The following is a 26,674-nucleotide window of genomic DNA, read 5'->3' as shown; positions in this document are numbered from 1 at the left end:
CATTCTCAGACTATATGCAACCCGCATGGATGCTTGGTTTTTATGACCTAGTCTTGAGTACTCGAGCAATCCCTTTTTTAAGCGAACGTTTTGGAAAATAAGTTACTTAGGGGATTATGATAATAAAAAGAGTAATAAATAAAGATCTCCGGGTTTTCCCAGCATTGTAAAGAGTATTTCCAAAACGTTCGGCATCTTATCCTAAGTGACCATAACAATTAACGTAGGTTTATTTTAACAAAGAAATTTTTTCTTAGCATGTCTAAACTAACTGGACAGTATTAAAAGTTTTTATAAGTTTTTCCTTGAGAATTTCCGGTAATTATAAATTCGTCTATACCCTAAAATTTATGATAGAAAATTTCCCATACTTAACAATAGAATTATAAATAGAAAGGTTTATAATTTTTTAAAGATTCTTATTTTTCTTACCGATACTATTACAAATAAAATACATATATTTTAAATCTTCCTGGGTTTTTCCCGCTGTCATTTATTGCAGCCATCTTTTTTATATGTAATTCTATATTAATATATAGAGAGCGTTGTGATCAATCTTTTCGGATTCACAACAATATATATTCATATATATATATATATGATATATATAAATATATGAAGTATATGAAAAATTGATGTGGGTAGTCAAATAAAAGGTCTCGATGAGTGTAACATCGGGGTGAGCTTATATCTTTAAAAATGTCAATAGTTCACAAGATACAAGGTCATTTCTTAATTACTGACAATTTTGATGACATAAGCTCATCTCGATGTTACACTCATCAAGAGCTTTCATTTGAGTATCCACATGCATTTTTGATATATTTTTCATATGTAAATACATATAGTATACATTAATATATGAAAAATTGATGTGGATACTCAAATGAAAGGTCTCGATGAGTGTAACATCGGGGTGAGCTTTTATCTTTAAAAGTGTCAATAGTTGACCAGATATAATGTCATTTCTAAATTATTGACATTTTTAAAGATATAAGCTCATCTCGATGTTACACTCACCAAGAGCTTTCATTTGAGTACCCACATGCATTTTTGATATATTTTTCATATATACATATATATAATATATATAAATATATAAAAAATTGATGTGGGTACTCACATGAAAGGTCTCGATGAGTGTACCGTCAGGATGAGCTTATATCTTCAAAAATGTCAATAGTTCACAAGATACATAGTCATTTCTTAATTATAAATCCTCAAGAAAAAATTTTTCTTACTCTCTGAATAATATAGATTAAAAAATGGTCAAATGACAGCTAACTTTACTATTATGAAAATTAAAAAAAAATTTTTAGTGAAAATGTTTTTTGATGCAATTAATTTGTTAGAAAATTAAATATTTTATTTTATAAATCAGTGACAATTATTTAAAAAAAATTACATTTTTTTTAGCGTTACTGAAAATTATCCTATATTTAATAAAATTATTTCACAAAAGATTTTTAAAATAAAATATATAAATATTTTCTCAGGAAAAAAAGAATTTTTTCATCTTAATTTAAACTGATTTTATTGCTATTAATATTCACTGAATACATAATATATAAACATATATCTTCTGTTTGTATGAAATAAAATCAATATTCTTTATACAGAAAATTCTACAAAAAAAAAAAACAATAATAGTAATAGTAAGATTGCATATACTTTCATTTTAAATACTTATTCGTTATATAAAGGAAAGTTATCTATCAAAAAAAAAAAAAAAAAAAAACAATTTCTTATAAATTCGGTATTAATTTTTCGTATGGTGGAAAAATACTTTTGATTTTAATTATCAAATTTATCCTCAGAGGCTATCAGTGGTAAAATTTAATTTAAAGCTATGTTAAACTAGCCGAGTAAAAATGGATCAGTCTCAAAAAAAAAGTAAAAAAATGCACGAGACTTTTTGAGTATTTAATCTATTTTTATATCTATAAAATTAATTAATTATTTTTACATCTAAAAAATAATTAATTATTTTTATTAGAAAATGGCCAATGAGATTTGAGAGTGCTGGCACTTAGTTTTGTTGTACCACTGGTGCTCAAAGAACGGGATCTTAAACTAGGGGGGCTGTTGCTGCTGCAGCTGCTCAAGCTAGTGCTAGGGGTCAGTCCGAATATTTGTTGTACTGTTGGTCGCGTTGAATAATCTGTTCTCACAGTTTCTGAAAAATAATTATTTTAAATATAATTATTATTATGTAAAAAAAAAATAAAACCAAGGTTACAAAAAAGTAATTTTTTTATTTTTTATTTAATTATTTATGACACTAAAGTATGAAAATAAAGTTAGCCGACATCTAAAAAACTTTATGATTTTTTATATTAAAGAATTATTACAAAAAAATTTTTTAAAAATTTTTTCACTTGTTAAAAACTTCAAAAACTATAAGTGCAATTTTTTAAAAAATATTTTTTAGTTATAATTTAATAAATTAAGCAAAATAAAAAAATTAAAAATGTCGGCTAAATTTAAAATAGTATCACTGAAGTTAGCATGTCTAAAAATTTTTGATTTTTTTTTTTATTAATTGAATTACAATAAAAAAGATATTTCTAAAAAAATTCACTTATAGTTTTTCAAGTTTTTTACATGTGAAATTTTTTTTTTTAATTGTTTGATTGAAATTTTTTCAATAAAAAATTTCTAAAAATTTTAAAATGTCGGCTAACTTCATTTTCATAATTATTTTTATAAAAAATTTAATGATTTTATTTTTTTTTATTAAATGCACAAATTCAATTTTTAAAAAAATTTATCAATTAAAAAAAAAAAATTATTATTCAATTTAATTAAAATAAGAAATTAATTTTTTTATTTAATTATTACCTTTAAAAAAATTTATTAATTTCATTTTTTTAAATGCATTAATTAAATTAAATTAAAATAAATGTTTTGTAACCCTAATAAATAAAATAAATAAAAAAAAAACCTACCAATAAGCGGAGTTTCATCATAAAGAGAGCCTTGCCTCTTGCTGATAAAAGAGTTCCTAGTGCTCTCGATATAAGGCACCTGCTGTACACTTTCCGCGGCGTGTTTCCACCTCAGGTGATCCTCAACGTGGTCAGTGAGGTGTCTGAGCCACTTCTGGGCTTCCTCCGTCGACTCGAGCTTTATACTGGTAGTTTTCTCGCAGCCGTCCACATTGTTACTCACCCTGATCTCTTTCCCCGAGCTCGAGGGCTTCTGTATCACGGTTTCGCGGTTTATCGGAACACTGTGGATCGGAGGCTGCTCGTCTTCCGCCAGTTTTCGAGACTCCCAGGCATTCAGCGTAAAGTTTCTCAGTCTTGCCCAGCATTTCTTGTTGTTTATGCTGATTGTGCCCGTGTGGACGTCCTTTGTCATGCAGTCTAATTGCGCCGCGAGTCGACAGCAAAAGTGACCGAATAATGGCAGCGCGTGGTGTTTGTTTTCTGTAATTAATTTTTTTTTCTCTTAATAATTTATTAGATGATTGCTATTATGTTATTAATTAAACTTTCACTAGCAAACCTAGGAAATAATGAATTATGTTAAATTGCTCTGTACTTTCTTAACTATTGACATTTTTAGAGATATAAGCTCATCCCGATGCTACACTCATCAAGACTTTTTATTTGAGTACCCACATGCATTTTTGATATATTTTTCATATATACATAGATATAATATACATAAATATATATAATATAAGAAAAGTTGATGTGGGTACTCAAATAAAAGGTCTTGATGAGTGTAATATCGGGATGAGCTTATATCTTTTAAAATAACAATAGTTGACAAGATATAAGGTAAATTCTTAATTAATGACATTTTTAAAGATATAAGCTCATCTCGATGTTAAACTCATCAAGACCTTTCATTTGAATACCCCCATGCATTTTTGATATATTTTTCATACATACATATATATAATATATATAAATATATAAAATATAAGAAAAGTTGATGTGGGTACTCAAATGAAAGGTCTTAATGAGTGTAATGTCATGGTGAGCTTATAACTGTAAAAATGTTAATAGTTGACAAAATACAAGGTCATTTCTTAATTAATGACATTTTCAAAGATATAAGCTCATCCTGATGTTACGAACATTAAAACCTTTTATTTGAGTACCCACTTGCATTTTTGATATATTTTTCATACATACATATATGTAATGTGTATATATATATATGAAAATATATGAAAAATTAATGTGGGTACTCAAATGAAAGGTCTCGATGAGTGTAATGTCATGTTGAGCTTATATCTTTAAAAATGTCGATAATTCACAAGAGTCATTTCTCAACTATGTATCTAGAAATAAAGATATTGTAAGATTAACTTACCCAAATTATTGATTATTAAATCATGAGTGTGGATGTTTTCTTCAGTATCGTCTACAGTTAATTTAGCAGACGCCATCAATTCAAATTGTGGTCCCCTAAAAAAATTAAATCCATTAATTTTGCTGACTTTTTGTCAACTTAATCATAGATAAATAAATTAATAATAATAGTAATGATTAAAAATCTGTAACTTACAATTTACCAGAATTTAATTCATCTTTCAACGAAGCGGCAAGTTTTTTCCCAACAGTTTTAGAAATCGAGGAATGAATAGTCCGTTTAATCCGACGAGGAGTACTCGCAATGCTTAAATCTTCTTGCAAAATATGGCTGTAGATTTCCAAAGTCAATTCGAAGTCTGCTGGCACGTTATTGCTAAAAAAAATAAGAAATAAATAAATTTATCGAAAGATAAATAAATAAAAGAAAAAAGAAATAAATTTATCGAAAGATTTAAAGCCTAAACTTATTTACCATAGTTTAAGATTACTTACAATAGTTACGCGGAAATGTAAAAATTCGAAAATTCCAAATTTCTAAAAAATTAATAAACTAATCAACTGTTTGGCCTTTTATCCTTGTAGAGGATGTGAATACGATTCGATTGGTACATAACAAAGAAATAAATAAATTTATCGAAAGATAAATAAATAAAAGAAAAAAGAAATAAATTTATCGCAAGATTAAAAACCTAATCTTATTTACTATAGTTTAAAATTACTTACAATAGTTACGCGGAAATGTCAAAATTTGAAAATTCCAAATATCGAAAAAATTTCAAGGCTTTCTTTCATATTCGTATTTATAAACATAAAATACTTACAAGAGCAACACGTCGGGGAAAGTAATGTCAGTTTGAGCGCGATCAACTGGACAAATAAGTGCAGTGTCGTGTATTTCAGTTCCAACTCTTGCCAAACAAAACACCGCGAATCTGCGGTAATCTCCGCGGTTCTTAAAATGGTCCGAGTCGCGCCACATCAGTGGAACGCGCAGTTCCGATAAAGAAACTCGCGCTGCGCTACCGGAGACACTAAAAAATATTTAAATTAAATTTTTTAATCATTTAAATTCATAGAAAAAAATATAAAATAATTACCTTGTTTTGTTGATATCTTTTTTACGTCGTTGCAATTCCGCCATATAAGCAGACATACGTTCATTGGACGTCAGAAGAGCACGTGCTGCTTCTAAACTTTGGGCTCTGTGTCTCGCGGCGGCTAAAAGTCGCGCCGAGCCTTCGCGCATTTTTATTTCCACCTCGATTTTTTGCTCCAAATCATATTCCTGCAACAACAAAAAAATAAATAAATAAATTAAAGTGATTAACAATAATTGAACAAAGATTAAAAACCACAAGACTTTAAACGAGTCTGGTCTTTAGAATATTGCGCAATCCATTATTGCTGTTCTTGTAATATAATTTAAGTGAATTAACTGGTGGAGCAGCCTTATTCGTTATTTCAATTGTACACCTGCACGACAAAGCCTTTACTGATTAATTGCATCGTTAATACGTCCTACGTTTCAGTTCGAGTTGTTTTTTTTAGTTTCGGCTTTTACTTTGTTGCCTTTTATTTTATTTGCTATTCATGCTTTCAAACGACATTTAAATTCTTTACTCCTACATCCTGGCTTGTAATGTGAATTTTAAACTTCAGTAATTATTAATAATAATAATAGTAACAATAACTAGCAACCTTGCAGTCACTATGTGACTGCCGTGACTTGTGAATTATAAATAAATTAAATTTTGATTTATTTAATAATGACTTTTGTTAAATTGCACTGTACTTCTTTAACTATTGATGATTTTAAAGATATCTCATCCTGATGTTACACCCATCAAGAGCTTTCATTTGAGTACCCACATGCCTTTTAGATATATTTTTCATATTTACATATATATAATATATATTTTAAAGATATAAGCTCATCCCGATGTTACACTCATCAAGAGCTTCCATTTGAGTACCAACATGCATTTTTGATATATTTTTCATGTATAGATATATATAATATATGTAAATATATGAAATATATGAAAAATTGATGTGGGTACTCAAATGAAAGGTCTCGATGACTAACATAAGGATGAGCTCATATCTTTAAAAATGTCTATAGTTAACAAGATATAATGTAATTACTTAATTAATGACATTTTTCAAGATATAAACTCATTTCAATGTTACACTCATCGAGACCTTTCATTCAAGTACCCACATGGCATTTTATATATATGGTATTTGTGAAATATATAAATATATAAAATATATGAAAAATTGATGTGGGTACTCAAATGAAAGGTCTTGATGAGTGTAACATCGGGATGAACTTATATTTTGAAAAATGTTAATAGTTAACAAGATACAAGGTCATTTCTTAATTATGTAATATATATTTTGACGATAAAAGCTCATTCCGATGTTACACTCATCAAGAGCTTATATTTGAGTACTCACTTGCATTTTTGATATATTTTTTATATATCCATAAATGTAATATATAAAATATATAAAAAATTGATGTGGGTACTCAAATGAAAGGTCGTGATGAGTGTGACATCGGGATGAGCTTATATCTTTAAAAATGTCAATAGTTCACGAGATACAAGGTCTTTTCTTAATTATATATTTAGAGATAGAGCATTTTACAATGCAGCCTAAATACTTATCATCATAAATTGCCTATTGGTGAGAATGATATGAAACCTTAAAAAGGCACAACTCCAGGTCAAGACTTTTTCCAACGATACCAGATTCAACCATAAAAATCCATTTTATTATATAAATACACTGGCCACAAAATTTTGTTTTTTTCTCTTAATAATTCAGATTTAAATTTAATCGGTAATAAAATTTAATAAATATTTTTTATTATTATTTATATAACAAGTGGTTGAGATTATGAAAACATAAATAGAGAAGGGAATAGCATAAACCGGGAATTGGCCGACAGCCATCAACAAAATTAACCGCGTGTGTTTAAACTTTCTTCTCTTACTTCAGCAACAAAAATAGTAACCTACTAAATTATTTTTCTCAAATAAAAAATTATTATTTAATTTTTTCGCGGATTCTAGATGTTAAATGCAAGATAGCCTTTTTGTTATAATCTGACCAAGTCAGAGAGGCTGCTGATGCTCGCGGGTATTTCGCGGCCACACAAGTTTAGTTATGTATATTATGGTTAATATTAAGAACGAGTCTTCATCTTCATCTTAATCTCCGGCGTATTATAGTTATACACAATATTCTTGTTCATGTTCTCGGTCTCGGTCTCAAACTTGTTGGCAAATAAAAGTTACGGGTGTATAGTAATAAAAAACTAAATTCAACCCTCGACACAAAGTTTATTTTATGTTCTCAAGTGTGATACCGGCTTAGCATAGATTTACAATTTTTATCGCTGATAAACCTCATTTTTTTTTATCTAATAACAAATTTATCAAACCTTGTACTTAAATTGTTTGAATTTTATTAAAAAGCAGTAAAAAGTCGGAATTTAAAAAATTGATTTAAATTAATTATTATATTTGCATAGTTAAGAAATGACCTTGTATCTTGTGAACTATTGACATTTTTAAAGATATAAGCTCATCATTACATTACACACATCGAGACCTTTCATTTGAGTACCTACATCAATTTTTCATATATTTATATATATTATATATAAATATATGAAAAATATATCAAAAATGCATGTGGGTACTCGAATGAAAGGTCTCGATGAGTGTAACATCAGGATGAGCTTACATCTTCAAAAATATCAATAGTTAAGAAATTACATTGTATCTTGTAAACTAATCACATTTTTGAATATATAAGCTCACCCTGACAATACACTCATCAAATCCTTTTATTTGAGTACCCACATCAATTTTTTTATATATTTATATATATTAGATATATGTATATATGAAAAATATATCAAAAATGCATGTGGGTACTCAAATGAAAGGTCTCGATGAATGTAACATCAGGATGAGCTTATATTTTGAAAAATATCATTAATTAAGTAATTACATTATATCTTGTTAACTATTGACATTTTTTAAGATATAAGCTCACTCCGAGATTACACTTATCGAGACCTTTCATTTGAGTACCCACATCAATTTTTCATATATTTATATATATTACATATATGTATATATGAAAAATATATCAAAAATGCAAGTACGTACTCAAATGAAAGCTCTCAATGTGTATATCATCAGGATGAGCTTATATTTTTAAAATATATGTTATATATATGTATATATGAAAAATATATCAAAAATGCATGTGGGTACTCAAATGAAAGCTCTTGATGAGTGTAACATCGAGATGAGCTTATATCTTTAAAAACGTCAATATTTAAGAAAATACATTGCAATTTAACAAAAGTCATTATTTAATAAACCAAAATTTCATTTATTTATAGTTCACAAGTCACGGCAGTCACATAGTGACTGCAAGGTTGCTAATATTAAATAAATACCTTGTGAGGCCTCGAAACAATCAACACCGGTGTCATATTTTATCACCGCGTAATTTTCTATAACACTCAAAATTTTGTAAATAAAAATTTTTCAAGGCGTATTGAAAGCGTGTTTCACCTAGAGGGTGTCTAACTGAGGAGTAGCCGGCGACAGGGGTTGTAGACAGCGAATATCGATCCCTAATCCCCCACTCAGGTTTTAATCCGCGTAAACACAATAACGATTCTGCGCTTACTCATATCACGGCAAGTAACGTAGGTCGTGTTCTCCATAGAAGCTCTATCGCGAGAAAAAAATTATTTATATCTCAAACGACCTTACTCTGTTAAATTAACAGCTCGAGTAAAATAATTCGAGGATAAAAAAATCGTCGAAAGTAATTAAGGAGTTTATTTATAAAAAAGAGGAGAGGTTAAGACACACTTGACCCGCAATGACCGAAGATAATCAGCTTTAATCAATCTACAAGATATACTGTGACACTTATTTTTTTTTTATTTGTTACAAGTATTTGTAGTTGTAAATTTACCAGCCGTCAGCGGTATTATTAGTACCGAGGGAGATATAATTGAGCTTCAATTTACGTACGATCGATCATGAGAATCAACTGCACTTGAATCTGTAATAAATTTAAATCGAGATTCAATTGCTTTTTTAATATGAGATAAATATTTTACATTTATATTCATTAGAAATATTTTTTTATACATTTAAATTTTATATTTTGTCATAGAAGCAACGTAGCAAAAAATTAACACTGATAGAAGAATTTATTAACTATTAATAAATTAATTTATTTGAAGACAATTATTTAATTCATTTAATTTTAATAATTATTTTTTAAAATTAAATAAATATTTATTTGGAAGGAAAGTACATTTATTAATAGTTACAAAATATTTATTAACAGTTCTCTATCTCTAAATACATAATATTAAGAAATGACGTATCTTGTGAACTATTGACATTTTTAAAGATATAAGCTCATCCCGATGTTATACTCATCAAAACTTTTCATTTGAGTAATACCCACATCAATTTTTCATATATTTACATATATTATATATATGCATATACGAAAAATATATCAAAAATGCGTGTGGGTATTCAAATGAAAGCTTTTGATGAGTGTAATGTCAAAATGAGCTTATATCTTTAAAAATGTCAGTAATTAAGAAATGACCTTGTTTCTTAAGAACAATTAACATTTTTAAAGATATAAGCTCACTATGAAATCACATTCATCGAGACCTTTCACTTGAGTACCCACATCAATTTTTCATATATTTTTTATATTTATATATTTATATAAATATATAAATATAAAAAATATATGAAAAATTGATGTGGGTACTCAAGTGAAAGGTCTCGATGAATGTGATTTCATAGTGAGCTTATATCTTTAAAAATGTTAATAGTTAAGAAAATACAGTGCAATTTAACAAAGTTCATTATTCAATGAAGCAAAAGATTTGTTTATTTATAGTTCACTAGTCACGACAATCACATAGTGACTGCAAAGTTGCTAGTTTTCATTAAATCTATTACATTTTAATAACGTTTATTGTAAAATACCAAATTTCATCACAGCTCATAATTATCTTTATATTTTTAAATATTAAAAATATATTTTGTGAATTGAATTATTATAATGTATTCCAGCTATAGGGTTATAAAAAGTAACAAAAGAAAATTGCTATTTTTGCTTTTCATTTTAAATAAATATTTGTTAACAATTAAAAAATATTTATTAAATCCGATGATTTTAAAAAATCATTTATTAACAATTAATAAAGATTATTAAATCTAAACAAATCCTTCTATCAGTGTAGCTTTAAGTAAAATACATCTTAAATTTATTCCCGACAAAATATTATTGCAAAAGAGGATTGTTCAACATTTGAATACGATTACGAGTGTAGTGTAGTTTAATTAGCCTTTGGGTAAACTTAAAGTTTGTTCAGGTTATTTACCGACCTAACACGTAAACGTTTAATCCTTCAACGAGTGAACCGAGTGTTATGTTGTAAGTGGTAGTGTATAACACAGATGATAATACATAATACATAACATAATATAATACATGTGGCCACGCATCCCGTTACGTAATTATATTTAATGCACGACCATACCTCACCTTCAACTAAAAAGTCAAGCCGTACCTTTCCATCTTCCATCCCATCCAATCTTATTCATTCTTTGCTTAGCTTAATATTACGTTATCAAGTTTTAACTCGCTAAAAACCGGCCTTTCTATTTTCGTATGTGTAATTTTGTATATTAATTTTATTTAATTCATATATCTTTCGGACATACGCTATATTTGGACAGGACAGACGTGTGTCATCGGACTTATAATCTAAGTGGTAGACGTAGGCGGAAAAAATATATTTTGTTTGTCGATAAAATATATCTTTTAGTCGTTTTACATGTATAATATACATATAAATTAGTGAAACACTTTTTGGGTCGACAGGAAGATTATTTCGGACGAGGGCACACGACCAAACCTCATCTATATATAATGAACCACTCCTCGAGCTTCACTTCCCAGTTATCTAGTTTTTACTTGAATTATATCTTTATTTAGATTTGTGTTCCTATTTATTGTCTATTTCTTTATTCGTTTTTTTTTTGTTTTTTTTTTTTTTTTTTAATTAATTAACTTATTGTCATTTTTAATTCATACCAAAAATTATTTTAAATTAATCAACTGATAATTTAATTAAAAAAATTAATAACTTGAATTAAAAAATATTATGATTATTATAATTGTTATTAGCATTAAAAATTTGCTTTATTAAATAATGATTTTTATTAAATTGCACTGTACTTTCTTAAATACTGACGTTTTTAAAGGTATAAGCTTATCCGGATGTTACACTCATCGAGACCTTTCATTTGAGTACCCACATCAATTTTTCATATATACATATATATATATATATATATATATATGTTATATATATATATATATATATATATATATATATATATATATATATATATATATATAACATATATTTTGAAGATATAAGCTCATCCCGATGTTACACTCATCAAAAGCTTTCATTTGAGTACCCACTTGTATTTTTGATATATTTTTCATACATACATATATATGATATATATAAATATGAAAAATTGATGTGGGTACTCAAATGAAAGGTTTCGATGAATGTAATGTCGGGGTGAACTTATATCTTTAAAAATGTCAATAGTTCACAAGATGCCAGGTCATTTCTTAATTATGTATCCTGGACACAAAATTTTTGTTATTCTCTTTATAATATAGATTATAAAAAAATGTAAAGATAAAAATTTTAAATTTTAATTTTAACCAAAAAATCTTATCCAAACTTCCGACATTATTAATATATATTATACATATATTAATTAAAAAATTATCATAACAAGATAAAAAAATCATATTATTAAAATAGAAATTACGTTGTCTAATAAATAAATTTTATCACCACTGACGACATTACTATAATCAATAGCCTTAACATAAATAACAAAGACAAATAAGAACTAAGAAAGAACTAAGAAAAAAATCTAGATTAATGATAATTAATAATATAAGATACTACAATATATATTAATATTAATGACAGAATATTCAAACGTGGGACATTACAAGCTATTGTTGATTGTGACTCACAATTTGTGGGACATTGGATTAATTGCCCGTATGTTTTACACTTGTATGTACCTAATTACAGGGAAAATAATACTATAATTATATATTTATATTTTACTTAAGCATTAGAATGTTATTTTAATAATTTAATAGTTCTTTTTAAGTAGGAGTGATCATTTTATAATTTATTTTAATTTTTATTGCCAATAGAAATTTCATTACCAAGGTCATAGAAAAATAATAATAAATAAAAAGTGATTGTTTAACCAAATTAACATTCAACGCGTGATCTATCGAGTTGAAAGCCATCAAACTTTATTAGTCACTGCAATAAAAATAATCTCTTACTTTCACAAAACTAACTTTTGAGTAACTATTTTTTTTTATCAAAGATTTTTATTTTAAATTTAAATTACGGCCCACACTTAAAAAATTTATCCGTAAATTTTTCATTTAATGTCTTTAATTTTTTATAATGTGGAATTTTTTTATTACTTTCGAATTATAAATAAAAAAAATTTTGCTTCATTAAATAATGAATTTTGTTAAATTGCACTATATTTTCTTAACAATCGACTTTTTTAAAGATATAAGCTCATCCCGATGTTACACTCATCAAGAGCTTTCATTTGAGTACCCACATGCATTTTTTATATATTTTTTATTTATACATATATATAACATATATAAATATATAAAATATATGAAAAATTGATGTGGGTATTTAAATGAAAGGTCTCGATGATTGTAACATCAGGATGAGCTTATATCTTTAAAAATGTCAATATTTCTCAAGATACAACGTAATTTCTTAATTACTGACATTTTAAAAGATATAAGCTCATTTTGATGTTACACTCATCAAGAGCTTTTATTTGAGTACCCACATGCATTTTTGATATATTTTTCATATATACATATATATAATATATAAATATATAAAATATATGAAAAATCGATGTGGGTACTCAAATGAAAGGTCTCGATGAGTCTAACATCAGGATGAGCTTATATCTTTAAAAATGTCAATAGTTCACAAGATACAAGCTCATTTCTTAATTATGTATCTAGAAAAGTATTTATGACCTAAAAACCGATTCTATCATATGACAATCCTGGAGACAAAATTTTCCTTATTCTCTTAATAATATTGATGATTTTTGTTTATAAGCAATCTTCATATGACATTGCAAGCTTAACAAAATATTTATTAACTATTAATAAATATTTTTCAACTATAAACAAACACTTATTAAGAATTAACAAATATATTTTCCCCAAATAAATATTTATTAAATTAAATAATTATCTTCAAATAATTCAAACGACTCCAAAAAAATTACCTTTAAATTATGAGCAATCTGTCTTATATAATACAAATCCAAATCCTGCAAGACTTGAAATTTCTCCTGACCCTCCGATTTATCCCCAAAAGAATTATTATCACTTAGTCTTTTTTTGCACTTTTTGGAGTCCCTTAGACTCAAAGACTTAAGAGGGGGAAAGCACGATTCCATTTTCACAAAAAACTCACAAAAAAACAAAACAACCTAATATAATTAAAGCGTCACATTATTCAATCACCGGCACTACGTACAAAAAAGATTTAAATCTTTACGTCAACTATACGTCCCAGAACTGAACAGAGCTGCTCAGTCTTTCATTTCATTCTCTCGATTCTCGACAAGGTGAATTAGAGATGACGTCACGTCTCCCCTCCACCCGGGACTTGTTTCTTTCTTAGCTTGCCGCACAATAATTCTGTCTGCGAGCCGACAATAACTTTAGAGATTATTTTCGCAATTAAATAAAAAATAAAATTAATTAACAAAATACGTAAAAATGGCGCCTGCTCTTTACTTCCCGCGAGCTCTTAAAAATTTTAATGCAAGTAATGCTTACATTGGCTAACTTAAACTAAACTAAACTAAACTCACTTGGCACAAGTCTTTTCCCTTTCCCTTTCTTATTCTCCCGTTTTATTTTATTCTCCTACACCGCATTATTTATTTATAGAATTAGATACATTTAATATATCATCTTTTATTATCTCGCAGTTTATTTTTTTTTTAATTATTATTTTTTATTAAAATAAAATTTTATTAAATTGCAAGGAAATAAATAAAAAAAAAAAAACTATTAGTGGTTTTAGAATCTTTTAAAAGAAGATGACTCATGGGAATTTTTAAACCTTTTCACTTATCGAGTTTAATTCACACCACAGTGATTATTCGCAGAGTTGCAGGAAAATGAAACTTTTTTTATTTGTTTTCATTTGCTCTGCAAGTTTCGGGTGAGACAAGACTATAGCTACTAACACCAAACATCAGTAATGTCGCGGAACGATTCTCATCCCCATCCCTGGGCTTAACAGCTGGAAGGGGAACCATTTCAGGGTCGGGTTCAAACCCATAGGGAACAAACGAAGAGAGGCTAAAGAAAAATGAGAATGAATTGAATTATACATAAGTGGAATGAATAAATTTTTGTGTTGGGTGCATTGGTGTTGTTATTATGCAGCACGTGCGATCTACTCGGTTGATATACACACGAAAAGGATTAGTTTTTTTTTGTGGTAGGAATTATTGGGGATAACGAATTGTGTTTGGAATTTTTAAATTTATTTTTTAATTTTGAAATAAATATATATTTTAATGATATTTAAGTTGACAATTTTTAAATTTTCTTCAACAAATTTATTTTTTGTTGCAAAAAACTGTATTTTTTATTTTTTTAAATTGTAAATTTTTTTTTGCTATGATCTGTTTATTGAAATAATTTTAAAATAGCTTTGATAATAAAAAAAAAGACAAATTTTTTAAACAAAATTTTTGTATCATTTTAAAGCTTTAAAATTAGAACTATAATTGAAAATTTTTTAAATTATCTATATTATTAAGAGAATAAGATAAGTATTTAGGTTGCATTTAAAAATGCTCTATCTCTAGATATATAATAAAGAAAAGACCTTGTATCTCGTGAACTATTGACATTTTTGAAGATATAAGCTCATCCCGATGTTACACTCATCAAGAGCTTTCATTTGAGTACCCATATCAATTTTTCATATATTTTATATATTATATATTTGTATATATGAAAAATATATTAAAAATGCCATGTGGGTACTTAAATGAAAGATTTCGATGAGTGTAACATCGAAATGAGCTTAAATCCCAAAAAATGTCATTAATTAAGAAATGACATTGGATCTTGTCAACTAATCAGTTTTTTAAAGATATAAGCTCATCTTAATGTAACACTCATCAAGACCTTTTATTTGAGTACCCACATCAACTTTTCATATATTTTATATATTAATATATATTATATACATGTATATATGAAAAATATATCAAAAATGTATGTGGGTATTCAAATAAAAGCTCTTCATAAATACAAAATCAGGATGAGCTTATATTTTCAAAATATATGTTATATATATGTATATATGAAAAATATATAAAAAATGCAAGTAGGTACTCAAATGAAAGCTGTCGATGAGTGTAACATCGAGATGAGCTTATATCTTTAAAAACCTCAATATTCAAGAAATTACAATGCAATTTAACAAAATTCGTTATTTAATACCACAAAATTTTATTTACTTATAGTTCACAAGTCATGGCAGTCGCATAATGACTGCAAAGTTGCTAGTACTATTATAAAAAATATATTAAAAAGAAATAACTATTTTTAACAAGAGTGAGAGATTAATAAAGCGGAAGATCCTTTTTTGTAACACGATCAGTTGACAGGATATCCCCCAAAACAGGATATCCCAAGGTTGCTCATCTTCTGTCAGTGTCCCTTTTTAAAGGATATATAGTTATACCGGAAACCACGATTGTGACGACTACAGGAAAACTAGAGCGGATAATTCATTACTCAAGTATTATGAAACAGAAAAAAAAAACAATTTTATCAATGACGTGGGCGTATTCTGTAACATGCGAGTTTATACTCTAGAAAGTCGAAATAAAGTTTATATTTTATCTAGCAGTTAAGTGTCCAGCCTACAGGATTAAAATATTTCCTAATGTCTGATAAAATATATGATTGATAAGTCTTATTAATTATAAAATAATTAATTATTGGCAAGACAATAAATGCGAGAGATAAAAAATTAAAAGGCGTTGAAAAAAATAGAGGCGTAAGCAGCTGAGGTAGGTGTAGTGTTTATGTAAAAAAAGTGTTAAAGATTTAAAAGCGTGTCTCAAGTGGCGTCTGGCACTTTGAAGAGATTTTTATTTTAACACGCTCTGGGATAATTACGCAGTCATACTGTCTAGCGCAAGAATAAATGAGACCTTGTGGTTTTTTTTTATTGCTGCATTTTCTGTGCAATAAATTTAAATTTAGAAGATTTATTTATCGACTCAGCGAATTTATAAATTTATTATATAGAATTTATAGGCGCAATAGGTAACGTAGGTGAGCTAGTTACCGATTGGAAGTCAAGAAAGTTCCGAATGGTATAAGAAAATTTACAGACACGAGTTTATAAATTGAAATTATAAATAATTACTTTGATTCAAGTCAATGTCATTTAACATTGAGTTTCTCTTTTTTGATACTTTTACTCAATTAAATTGAAATTACTCAAGTTTTTATGTTACATCATTTTTTTTTCATTCACTTGTAGCTTAACCTAGAGATATTTTTTTGCTTATGTTTTTAATTCTTGGAGGTCTTTAAAAATTTTTAAATTAATCAATTATTAAAAGAATAAGAATACTTTTGTCTCCAGGATACATAGTTAAGAAATAGCCTTGTATCTTGTGAATTGTTGACATTTTTAAAGATATAAGCTCATCCTGATGTTACACTCATCAAGACCTTTCATTTGAGTACCCACATTAATTTTTGATATATTTAATATATTTATATATATTATATATATGTATATATGAAAAATATATCAAAAATGCATGTGGGTACTCAAATGAAAGCTCTTGATGAGTATAACATCGGGATGAGCTTATATCTTTAAAATATATATTATATAATTAAGAAATGACCTTGTATCTTGTGAACTATTGACATTTTTAAAGATATACGCTCATTCTTACATTACACTCATCGAGACCTTTCATTTGAGTACCCACATCAACTTTTCATATATTTATATATATATCATATATATGTATGTATAAAAAATATATCAAAAATGCATGTGGGTATTCAAATGAAAGCTCTTGATGAGTGTAACATCGAGATGAGCTTATATCTTTAAAAACGTCTATATTTAAGAACGTCCAGTGCAATTTTACAAAAGTCATTATTTAATAAAGCAAAATTTCATTTATTTATAGTTCACAAGTCACGGCAGTCACATAGTGACTGCAAGGTTGCTGGTAATTATTATTCATTTTTATGTAAGAAAAATTAATTACAATTAATGATCGATAATTTAAATGAAAACAAATAAATTTTCATAAAGTGGAGCCTAAAATAACTTAGTACCAAAATCCTCTCGGAAATGACACTCGAAAATTCTTAAACTAACATAATTAACTAGAAACTTAAACAACAACTCTGGAATCAGGGTTCGGAAAGTGGAAATTAAATTTATAAAGTGACATTAAACCAAGTCTCGATATAAGTACGGAACAAGTACAAGTATAAGCACTTAATAAGTACTCAGCTGGTACTAGAGTTCAACTTTCGATTTAAATTAACGCCAGTAAAAGTATTTTCAATAAACGAGTTTCTATAACTCTAGTCAATTAAATATTTCCTTATTTATATTGATATAATGCCCTGTAATGAGATTGTTTAAATCAATAACTTTTATCAGAACCTCGAAAAAGTAAAGCAAAGAGCAGAGGAGCAAAAGCTCCTCAAGATAACGGTTAATGTCCTCTCGTAAACCTACTTAGCTCGGCAATGTAACTTTATCTTATTTTAACTATTTTTACAAGTGTATAAGCAATAATCGAGTTGTTAATCAGCAAACGGTAGCTAATGCAGTGTTTGCTCACGGGAAACAACTTTAACCCAGAAAGCGGTTTGTTAATCTAAGGAAATAAAATCCTCGTGGATGTGTATGACTTTTCACGAGCCACTGACCGTCCGACTTATTACTAATCACCCTTTAATATCTCTATTTTTAAAGTAATTACTGATTAGATATGCCTGACCTATTAATACACTTATTATTTATTTTGCACACTCATTTTGTCTCTTTACTTTTTTAACTTTCTAATTAATTTAATTTTAGTATTAGGGACACTAACTCCAATGTTATTATTGTGAACTATTAATAAATAAAATGTTGCTTTATTAAATAATAAATTTTTTAAATTGCACTGTATTTTCTCAAATATTGACGTTTTTAATGATATAAGCTCATCCCGATGTTACATTCGTCAAGAGCTTACATTTGAGTACCCACATGCATTTTTCATATGTTTTTCATATATACATATATATAATATATATAAATATATATAATATATATAAATATATATATAATATATATAAATATATATAAATATATATATAATATATATAAATATATATATAATATATATAAATATATATATAATATATATAAATATATATATATTTATTTTGGTTTATTTGAAATAAACTTATTTATTTCAAATAAACTATATAAAACTTTGGTTTCAAAGTGGTTCGATTGGCACTTAGAATTAGTGAATATTCATTTATTCCAGTGAATTTTCACTAATTCATGTTTAGAGAGTACACAGAAAAAAAAGTCATCTTGACTCAAGAAAATCATTTTCTTCAAAATTTACTTCTTGTTTCAAGTTATTATGCTATCTTAGTTGAAAAAATTGATTTTTGAACTAATAATGTCATATAAGCAAGATCACGTCAACTGGACCCCCTATTTTCCACTTGATTATGAAAATTAAGTTCATGTATTTTTTTTATAAGTATATATCAAGATAAAATGATCCCCGAAACGATTTTTAAAAATTTCGATTTTAACAATAATTTTTTTTACAATGAAAATTTTAGGTACTTTTAATTAAAAAATGGATTGTAAATCAACCGTTAAAGTCAAATTAATGGGACTTGAAGGATTTGTTTTTAAAATGTTTGTATTTTAATAAAATATTAATAACTAAAAATTATTTGTTTATTATCATATTGTTAATTAACTTTTAAGTTAACAAATGAAAATTTCACTGACTTCTCGGTGAAAAAATGAAGTTTTTTTTTATCGGTTACATGCGTTATTTATTAAAATTTAAGATTTCAGAAAAAAATTTCACTTAAAAAATATCATCCAAACATTTAAATAAAAAACTTTAAGATAAATTTAAAATTGAAGTATTAAAAAAAAATAAAAATAATACAGATTAATTATTTGATAAAAAAAATTTTTCTATTTTCCTCATAACTTCCGGCCAGTGTCCGCCTTATCGGTATAAACTGTTATACAACGGTCAAATAGGATACTTAAGAAGCTCATAACAAAAACAAACATTAGATAATAAATAAATAATTAATAAATTATTCAAATTTAAAAATTCTTCCGCGTAAATTAAAGCAAACACGTAATAGCAGTAACGGTTTAATAACGCGTTATCGTTAGAATTTAAAATATATAACTTTGTATATCAATCTTTATGATTGTGAATTGTATTTGACCGGTTAGGAGGCAGACCGTCTGGCTGGAAGATCCTCAGGCGTAAGAAAGCATCGCGACCGGTTTTGTCTTGAAAGTGAAAACGTCAGTCGATTTGGAAGGACCTGTTGCCTGTTGCGGTTACGATTTATAAAATCGCTAGTCTATTTTATTTGAGAAATTATTTTATTTAGTTTTTGTCGTTACTTTCACCTTATGATCGTTAAGAATGTGCTATTAATCACTCAGCACACCTGTTTATTTTATTTATTTTTTTTTGAATAAATTCTTTTGGACCGATTCTTCGAGTGTCAATGAACTTTTTATTTTTTTATTGAATAATATCGATTTTTTATAATTCTTCAATGGAAATTTATTTTATTTAAACGCGGAGCAATTTAAAGCCAATTGTTCTTTAAATTTATTTTATTATCATCCAATTATAAAATTCTTTTCTAACAAAGCTACTGTTTTAATTTTAGAAAAATATTTAAAGATTTTTGAAACTAAAATTGAAAACTTTGAGGTAAATTTCAAAATTACAACAAAAAAAAAATGAAAAAAATTGGGCTAAGATTATGTCGAGAAGAGTTGAGCAATAACCCAATGAAGGTCGGGAGTGTTAGTGACTCAATTGTTTGAAATAAAGTAGATATAAAAATGTAGAACACAGGTGGTCGAATGTGTAATTAATAATTAAATTACCATTGGAATTTATTATGAATATGAAAGTAAAGTTGCTAAATCTAAAAGTAAAGCTATCGATAGATTAAAAATGAATTTTCATGTTTACGTGACATTTCGTGTCGCAAGATTCACCTTGAGTGTAACCTCTTCATTTCATAATTAACAGCCGTTCAAATAAAACATTACATATTTTATCTAATTATAAAACAAATGAAATATTTGTTCAAGTTGGGAGTGGCAACCGGTATTGCATTAACAATAGCGAGGAAAGACAGTCATTAGAGCCAGGATTTTTGCCTTTATTTTAAAATATCAATTAATAATAAATGTTATCAAATTTTCGATATTATGGTGGAAAAATTGGTCGAATAAAATTTTTTTAAAATAAAACCTGCTCAAAATTTAATTTTCTACAACAGATTTCTCATAATTTTCTCTCAAGACCAATCACAAAGCCATAATTACAAAATAAAAATTTTCATAATTACTAAAAAATTGAATTATTAATTATGAATCTTAATTTTTGATATTATGACGAAAATATGGGAAAAATAAAAATTTTTTTTAAATACAAGTTCAAAATTTAATCTTCTACAAAAATGTCTTCTATAATTTTCTTCTAGGACCAATCAGAAAGCTTTGATTAAAAAAAAAAAAAGATTTTAATAATTACTAAAAAATTGAATTATTAATTATGCATATTAATTTTAAAATTACAGTGAAAATATTGATCATAAAAAAATTACAAGAGATATTTTTTGTATAAAATAAAAATTCCTACAAATTTTGTCTAAAAGTTATTTTACAAGCCTAATATTTCCCGCTAAAAACCCAGACTAGGATTCGAACCCCGCACTCCCGGGTTTTAAATAAATGACTTTTAAAAAAAAAGTTACCTTGTAACCATTGAGCTTATTTTTGTGTTTCACATCGATACTGACTACCTGATCGTCTTTGAGCTTGAGTTTTTTTGATTTGCGGTTTTTCGAGATAACATTTACACGTATGGCACCTGTCGTCGCCCGACGTGAATTTTTTCGTTGCATAATAGGGATTACATTATCGTCATCATCCTCGTTATTTTTATTGTTATTATTATTATCCTCAGACTCTTCTTCAGGTACCACGTACAGACGTATCTTGTACATTTTCACATTCACTTTTGTCCCACTATTTCGTATTTTGTTATTTATTATTTATTATATTTAATTGATAGTTTTCACAATAAATACTCGATAAAAATTTATATTTATTCATGGATAGTTATTATTCTTATTTTTTTGCCACATGTGATTATGGAATAATTTTCATCCTTCTTTTAGCTATATTAATTTAAAAATTATTTATTAATTCATTTAATTTAATTGAATTGTAGAAAAATTTCTTTAATTATAAAATTTTAATTTTTTAATAAATAATTTAATACACTGATAAAAGAATTTATTAACTATTAATAATTTTATTTATTTAAAGAAAATTATTTGATTTATTACATTTTGATAAATATTTTTTAATATTCAATAAATATTTATTTAAGAGGAAAGTACATTTATTAATAGTTAAAAAATATTTAGTAACAATTAATAAATATTTTGTTGAGTGAATTTGTTTCACTTGCACTACAATGTCAAATGATATGAAGATTGTTTATAAACAAAAATCATCTTTATAAATTATTTATATTATTAAGAGAATAAGAAAAATTTTGTGTCCAGGATACATAATTAAGAAATGACCTTGTATCTTGTAAAATATTGACATTTTTAAAGATATAAGCTCACTCCGACATTGAACTCATTGAGACCTTTCATTTGAATACCCACATCAATTTTTCATATATTTCATATATTTATATATATTATAAATATGTATGCATGAAAAATATATCAAAAATGCATATGGGTACTCATATGAAAGCTCTTGATGAGTGTAATATCGGGATAAAGTTATATCTTAAAAAATGTCATTAATTAAAAAACTACATTATATATTGTGAATTATTGACATTTGTAAAGATATAAGCTTACCATAACATTACACTCATTGAGACCTTTCATTTGAGTACCCACATCAATTTTTCATATATTTCATATATTTATATTTATTATAAATGTTTATAAATGAAAAATATATAAAAAATGCATGTGGGTACTCAAATGAAAGCTCTTGATGAGTGTAACATCGGGATCAATTTATATCTTTAAAAATGTCATTAATTAAGAAATGATCTTATATCTTGTCAACTATTGAAATTTCTAAAGATATAAGCTCACTCCGACATTACACTCATCGAGACTTTTCATTTGAGTCCCCACATCAATTTTTCATATATTTCATATATTTATATATATTATATATATGTTTATATGAAAAATATATCAAAAATGCATGTAGGTACTCAAATGAAAGCTCTTGATGTGTTTAACATCGGAATGAGCTTATATCTTAAAAAATGTCATTAATTAAGAAACTACATTATATATTGTGAACTATTGACATTTTTAAAGATATAAGCTCATTCTGATGTTACACTCATCGAGACCTTTTATTTGAGTCCCCACATCAATTTTCATCATATATATATATATATATATATATATATATATATATATATATATATATATATATATATATATATATATATATATATTATAAATATGTATATATGAAAAATATATCAAAAATGCATGTGGGTGCTCAAATGAAAGCTCTTGATGAGTGTAACATCGGGATGAGCTTATATCTTTAAAAATGTCAATAGTTAAGAAAATACAGTAAAATTTAACAAAAGTCTTTTTTTGCTTTTTATTCTAAATAAATATTTGTTAACAGTTAACAAATATTCATTAACCATCAATAAATTTTGTTAAATATAAACAAATCCTTTTATCAGTGTAAAAAAATAAATTTAATGCGATTTTTTTCCTAAAAAAAAAAAAGAAATTTTCAGCCCTGATAAATTGATACTCTTATTGATAAAAATAATCATACACGTCCGTATTAAAAAAAAAAAATTAAAATAATTCTGATCGATCTAAAAACTAAAAAAATAACCCTGTTAACCTAGTTAAACTCTGAATACTAATCATCACGTTGAAAAGACTTTCTTTTGCAATCGGTACTACCTTGGCGGATATCGGCTCTTTACTTCTTACTTCTTACTCTGTAATTTAAATTCCGCGACACTAATTTCCAGTTCCTAGTTTTGCCCCACTAATAAAATCAGTAAATCAAAAGCAACTGATCAAGAGCAACTGATCCAAAAGTTTAACCAGTAAAAATTCATCCAATTAAAATTCACGTACGAATAAATTTTTAAATTATACCCACTAATTTTATTTCATCGGAAATCGGAACTTTTTACCGGCTAACTTTGGGAGTGATAAAAAGAGTAAGTAATAAAATATTTTTATCGAGGAACACTCACTCACTGATAATGACGAACGGTTTGAGAGCTAACTCGGTACTCGTAACATTACTCGTTACTCGTTACTATATACTTAACTTTATACTATACTTGCAAGTCCAAGACACGATACGAGTTAAAAGTAATACGAGTGGAGAGTCGAGAGAGGAGGGCAACAGGCCAGGAGGGCTAGTGAAAGACTACTTTGTCAGAGAGGGACCGAGTACACGTGGGGGGACACCCGAATTGGTACACTTTTGTTTATAAAGAGAATGGTATGCACTTTTATCTCCATTCATTATTATTATTGTTATTATTATTATTATATAAATCGTAGTTCTTGTTTTATTTGTTATAAAATTTGTAATTTAAATTTTGGATAAACTTCTGAGGATATAATACGGAAAAATCATAAGAGATTTTTTTTGTAGAAAATTTTATCCTCTATTTAAAAAAGGTCATCAATTTTTTGACATCTCTTATAATTTAGTCATTTTTATATAAAAATTGAGTTTTTAGAGTGTTTGGTTAAATAATTAGATTAACAAAAATTAAAAATCAAATTTCTGGGTTAAATATTGAAGATATAAAAAAATTATGAGGCTTTTTTTTTTAGAAAATTTGATCCTCTATAAAAAAGGTCCTTATGAATTTTTTATAATTTAGTCAATTGAATTTTAAGTGCACAGAAAGAAAAATTTCTTGACTGAAGAACAAAATTCTTGGCTCAAGAAAATTTGTCGGGTGCCTAAAGGAAGACCGAAGTTGTGTTGGCCGAAGTTAAAATTTTTCTTTAAATTCTATTCTTGGTGCAAGTCATTTTTTCTTGTCATAAATACTTGATACAATAAATTTTTATATTTGATCAAGATTTTTAGATACTTTCGGGAAGCAGCGCCACCTACTTCAGCTGAGAAAAAAATTTTCTCACCTCAAGAAAATTTTTCTCGAGAATATTTGATACCCATTTTATATTATTTTACCGTGCAATTATACATATTGAATGAAAAAAAATGATGAAATATTATTTGTCTTCTCATTTGACATGTTAATCAATAAAAATATCAATGAACATTAACTTTTATCTTGGTATTTAATTTTTTGGAGCAAGAGAGAAATTTTCTCAAGACAAGAAAATTAACTTCTATCAAGAACTAAATTTTTTGGAGCTCGAGGCTGAATTTTCTCAAAACAACAAGATTTCCTTGACTTAAATAAATTTTCTTGGATCAAGATACGTGTTTCTTAAAGCAAGAGATTTAATTTTGTTGGAATAAGTGAAATTTCTTGTATCAAAAAAAATTTTTTGTTCGCTCAAGAAAATAATTAAGAAGAAAAATATTTTCTTGGCTAAAGTGAACCTTTTTCTGTATGTGTTTGATTAAATCATGTATTTACAAAATTAAAAATTAAAATTCTGGATTAAGTATTGAAGATATAAATAATTTAATTTATAAAAGACCTTCCATTGTAGGAAATTTAATTTTCTATAAAAAAAGTCCTTATCAATTTTATCTCCCGTTCATTGTAAATGATTAATGATTTTTCAATAATACTAAAATTAGAATTTAACCAATTATTTATTTTATTTATAAAATAAAAAAAAAATATTTATGGAAAAATCAGTTTTTTAAATTTGCTCCAAGTGAATGAAAAAAAAATTTTTTTTTCAACTATACAATATTTAAATTTGTTTTTTTTTTTTTTTTTAATAATAAACTATATCTAAAAAATTATTTATAAAAAATTGCGCTTAAAATTTTTTGGAGCTTCTAAAGATATAATTTTTTAAATAAATTTTTCTTGTTATAATTTATTAGTTAAAAAATTTCAAAAAAATATTTGTCTCTTAATTTCGGTGTCATTTTATGAAAATTAAGTAAGCCGACATCTAAAAATTTTCATAATTTTTTTTATTCAAAAAATTAATGCAAGAAAAATTTCCATTTGTAAAAAACTATAAGTGCAATTTTTAAAAAATATTATTTTCTATTCTTTCTAATTCAACAATTAAAAAAATTAAAAAACGTGGGCTAACTTTATTATTATTACAATTTTATGCAAATGAAATAGTAAACACCTGGTTTGACTGGGTAACAGAGACACTCTGCGTGAATGAGAAGCACTATACCCGGCGTAAAAATAATCCCGTTATAGCATCTTCAATTGAAACAAAATAACTTAAAAACTCCAATTTCAACTTCTTCAAAAATAAAACGACCAAAATATAATCTTTATAATTAAAAATAAAAAATTACAATAAAGAAGAATAAATTAAATTAATAAATATTCAATCAGAACTATAAAAATGAGCGTCAAAAATTTCTTATGAAGTAATTTTAAAATTATAAAAAAACTCACGGCTTTTATTCTAGTCCTTAAAGTCTCCCTGCGCCTAACTTTAGATTGATAATCACTTAAACACCTTAAATAATTATTTTCTCTGTTATTTTCTTTAATATCTTGGGCCAGCAGTCTCAAGCTTTTTCTCCGCGGCGCCATTTTGGTCAAACTGTC

General features: G+C 26.4%; 1 protein-coding gene across 4 annotated transcripts; it reads right to left on the bottom strand.

The window, feature by feature from the left end:
• Positions 1-1,719: 1,719 nt before the first annotated feature.
• On the bottom strand, positions 1,720-26,674 carry LOC123263829 (rhotekin-like). Of its 4 annotated transcripts, none has more exons than XM_044726857.1 (7): positions 26,519-26,674; positions 5,429-5,616; positions 5,153-5,362; positions 4,525-4,704; positions 4,330-4,424; positions 2,949-3,431; positions 1,720-2,176 (listed from the first exon to the last, which is right to left on the bottom strand). In XM_044726857.1, the coding sequence occupies exons 1-7, from the start codon at positions 26,657-26,659 to the stop codon at positions 1,980-1,982; spliced, it is 1,494 nt and encodes a 497-aa protein (XP_044582792.1). In that variant the 5' UTR covers positions 26,660-26,674; the 3' UTR covers positions 1,720-1,979. The 4 variants fall into 4 exon arrangements, with proteins under 4 accessions (XP_044582792.1, XP_044582790.1, XP_044582791.1 ...); XM_044726855.1 differs by lacking the exon at positions 26,519-26,674 and adding an exon at positions 21,648-21,920; XM_044726856.1 differs by lacking the exon at positions 26,519-26,674 and adding an exon at positions 13,802-14,527.

The sequence above is a fragment of the Cotesia glomerata genome, linkage group LG4, assembly GCF_020080835.1.
Source record: "Cotesia glomerata isolate CgM1 linkage group LG4, MPM_Cglom_v2.3, whole genome shotgun sequence".
Lineage (NCBI taxonomy): Eukaryota > Metazoa > Arthropoda > Insecta > Hymenoptera > Braconidae > Cotesia > Cotesia glomerata.
This window is presented reverse-complemented; position numbering and strand designations above follow the sequence as displayed.

Coding starts and splice junctions, on each gene's coding strand:
- LOC123263829 (XM_044726855.1), bottom strand. CDS start 21,899: ATGTACAAGATACGTCTGTACGTGGTACCTGAAGAAGAGTCTGAGGAT. Junction 5,363..5,428: donor AAAGATATCAACAAAACAAG/GTAATTATTTTA, acceptor AATATTTTTTAG/TGTCTCCGGTAGCGCAGCGC. Junction 3,432..4,329: donor TTTAATAATCAATAATTTGG/GTAAGTTAATCT, acceptor AATTAATTACAG/AAAACAAACACCACGCGCTG.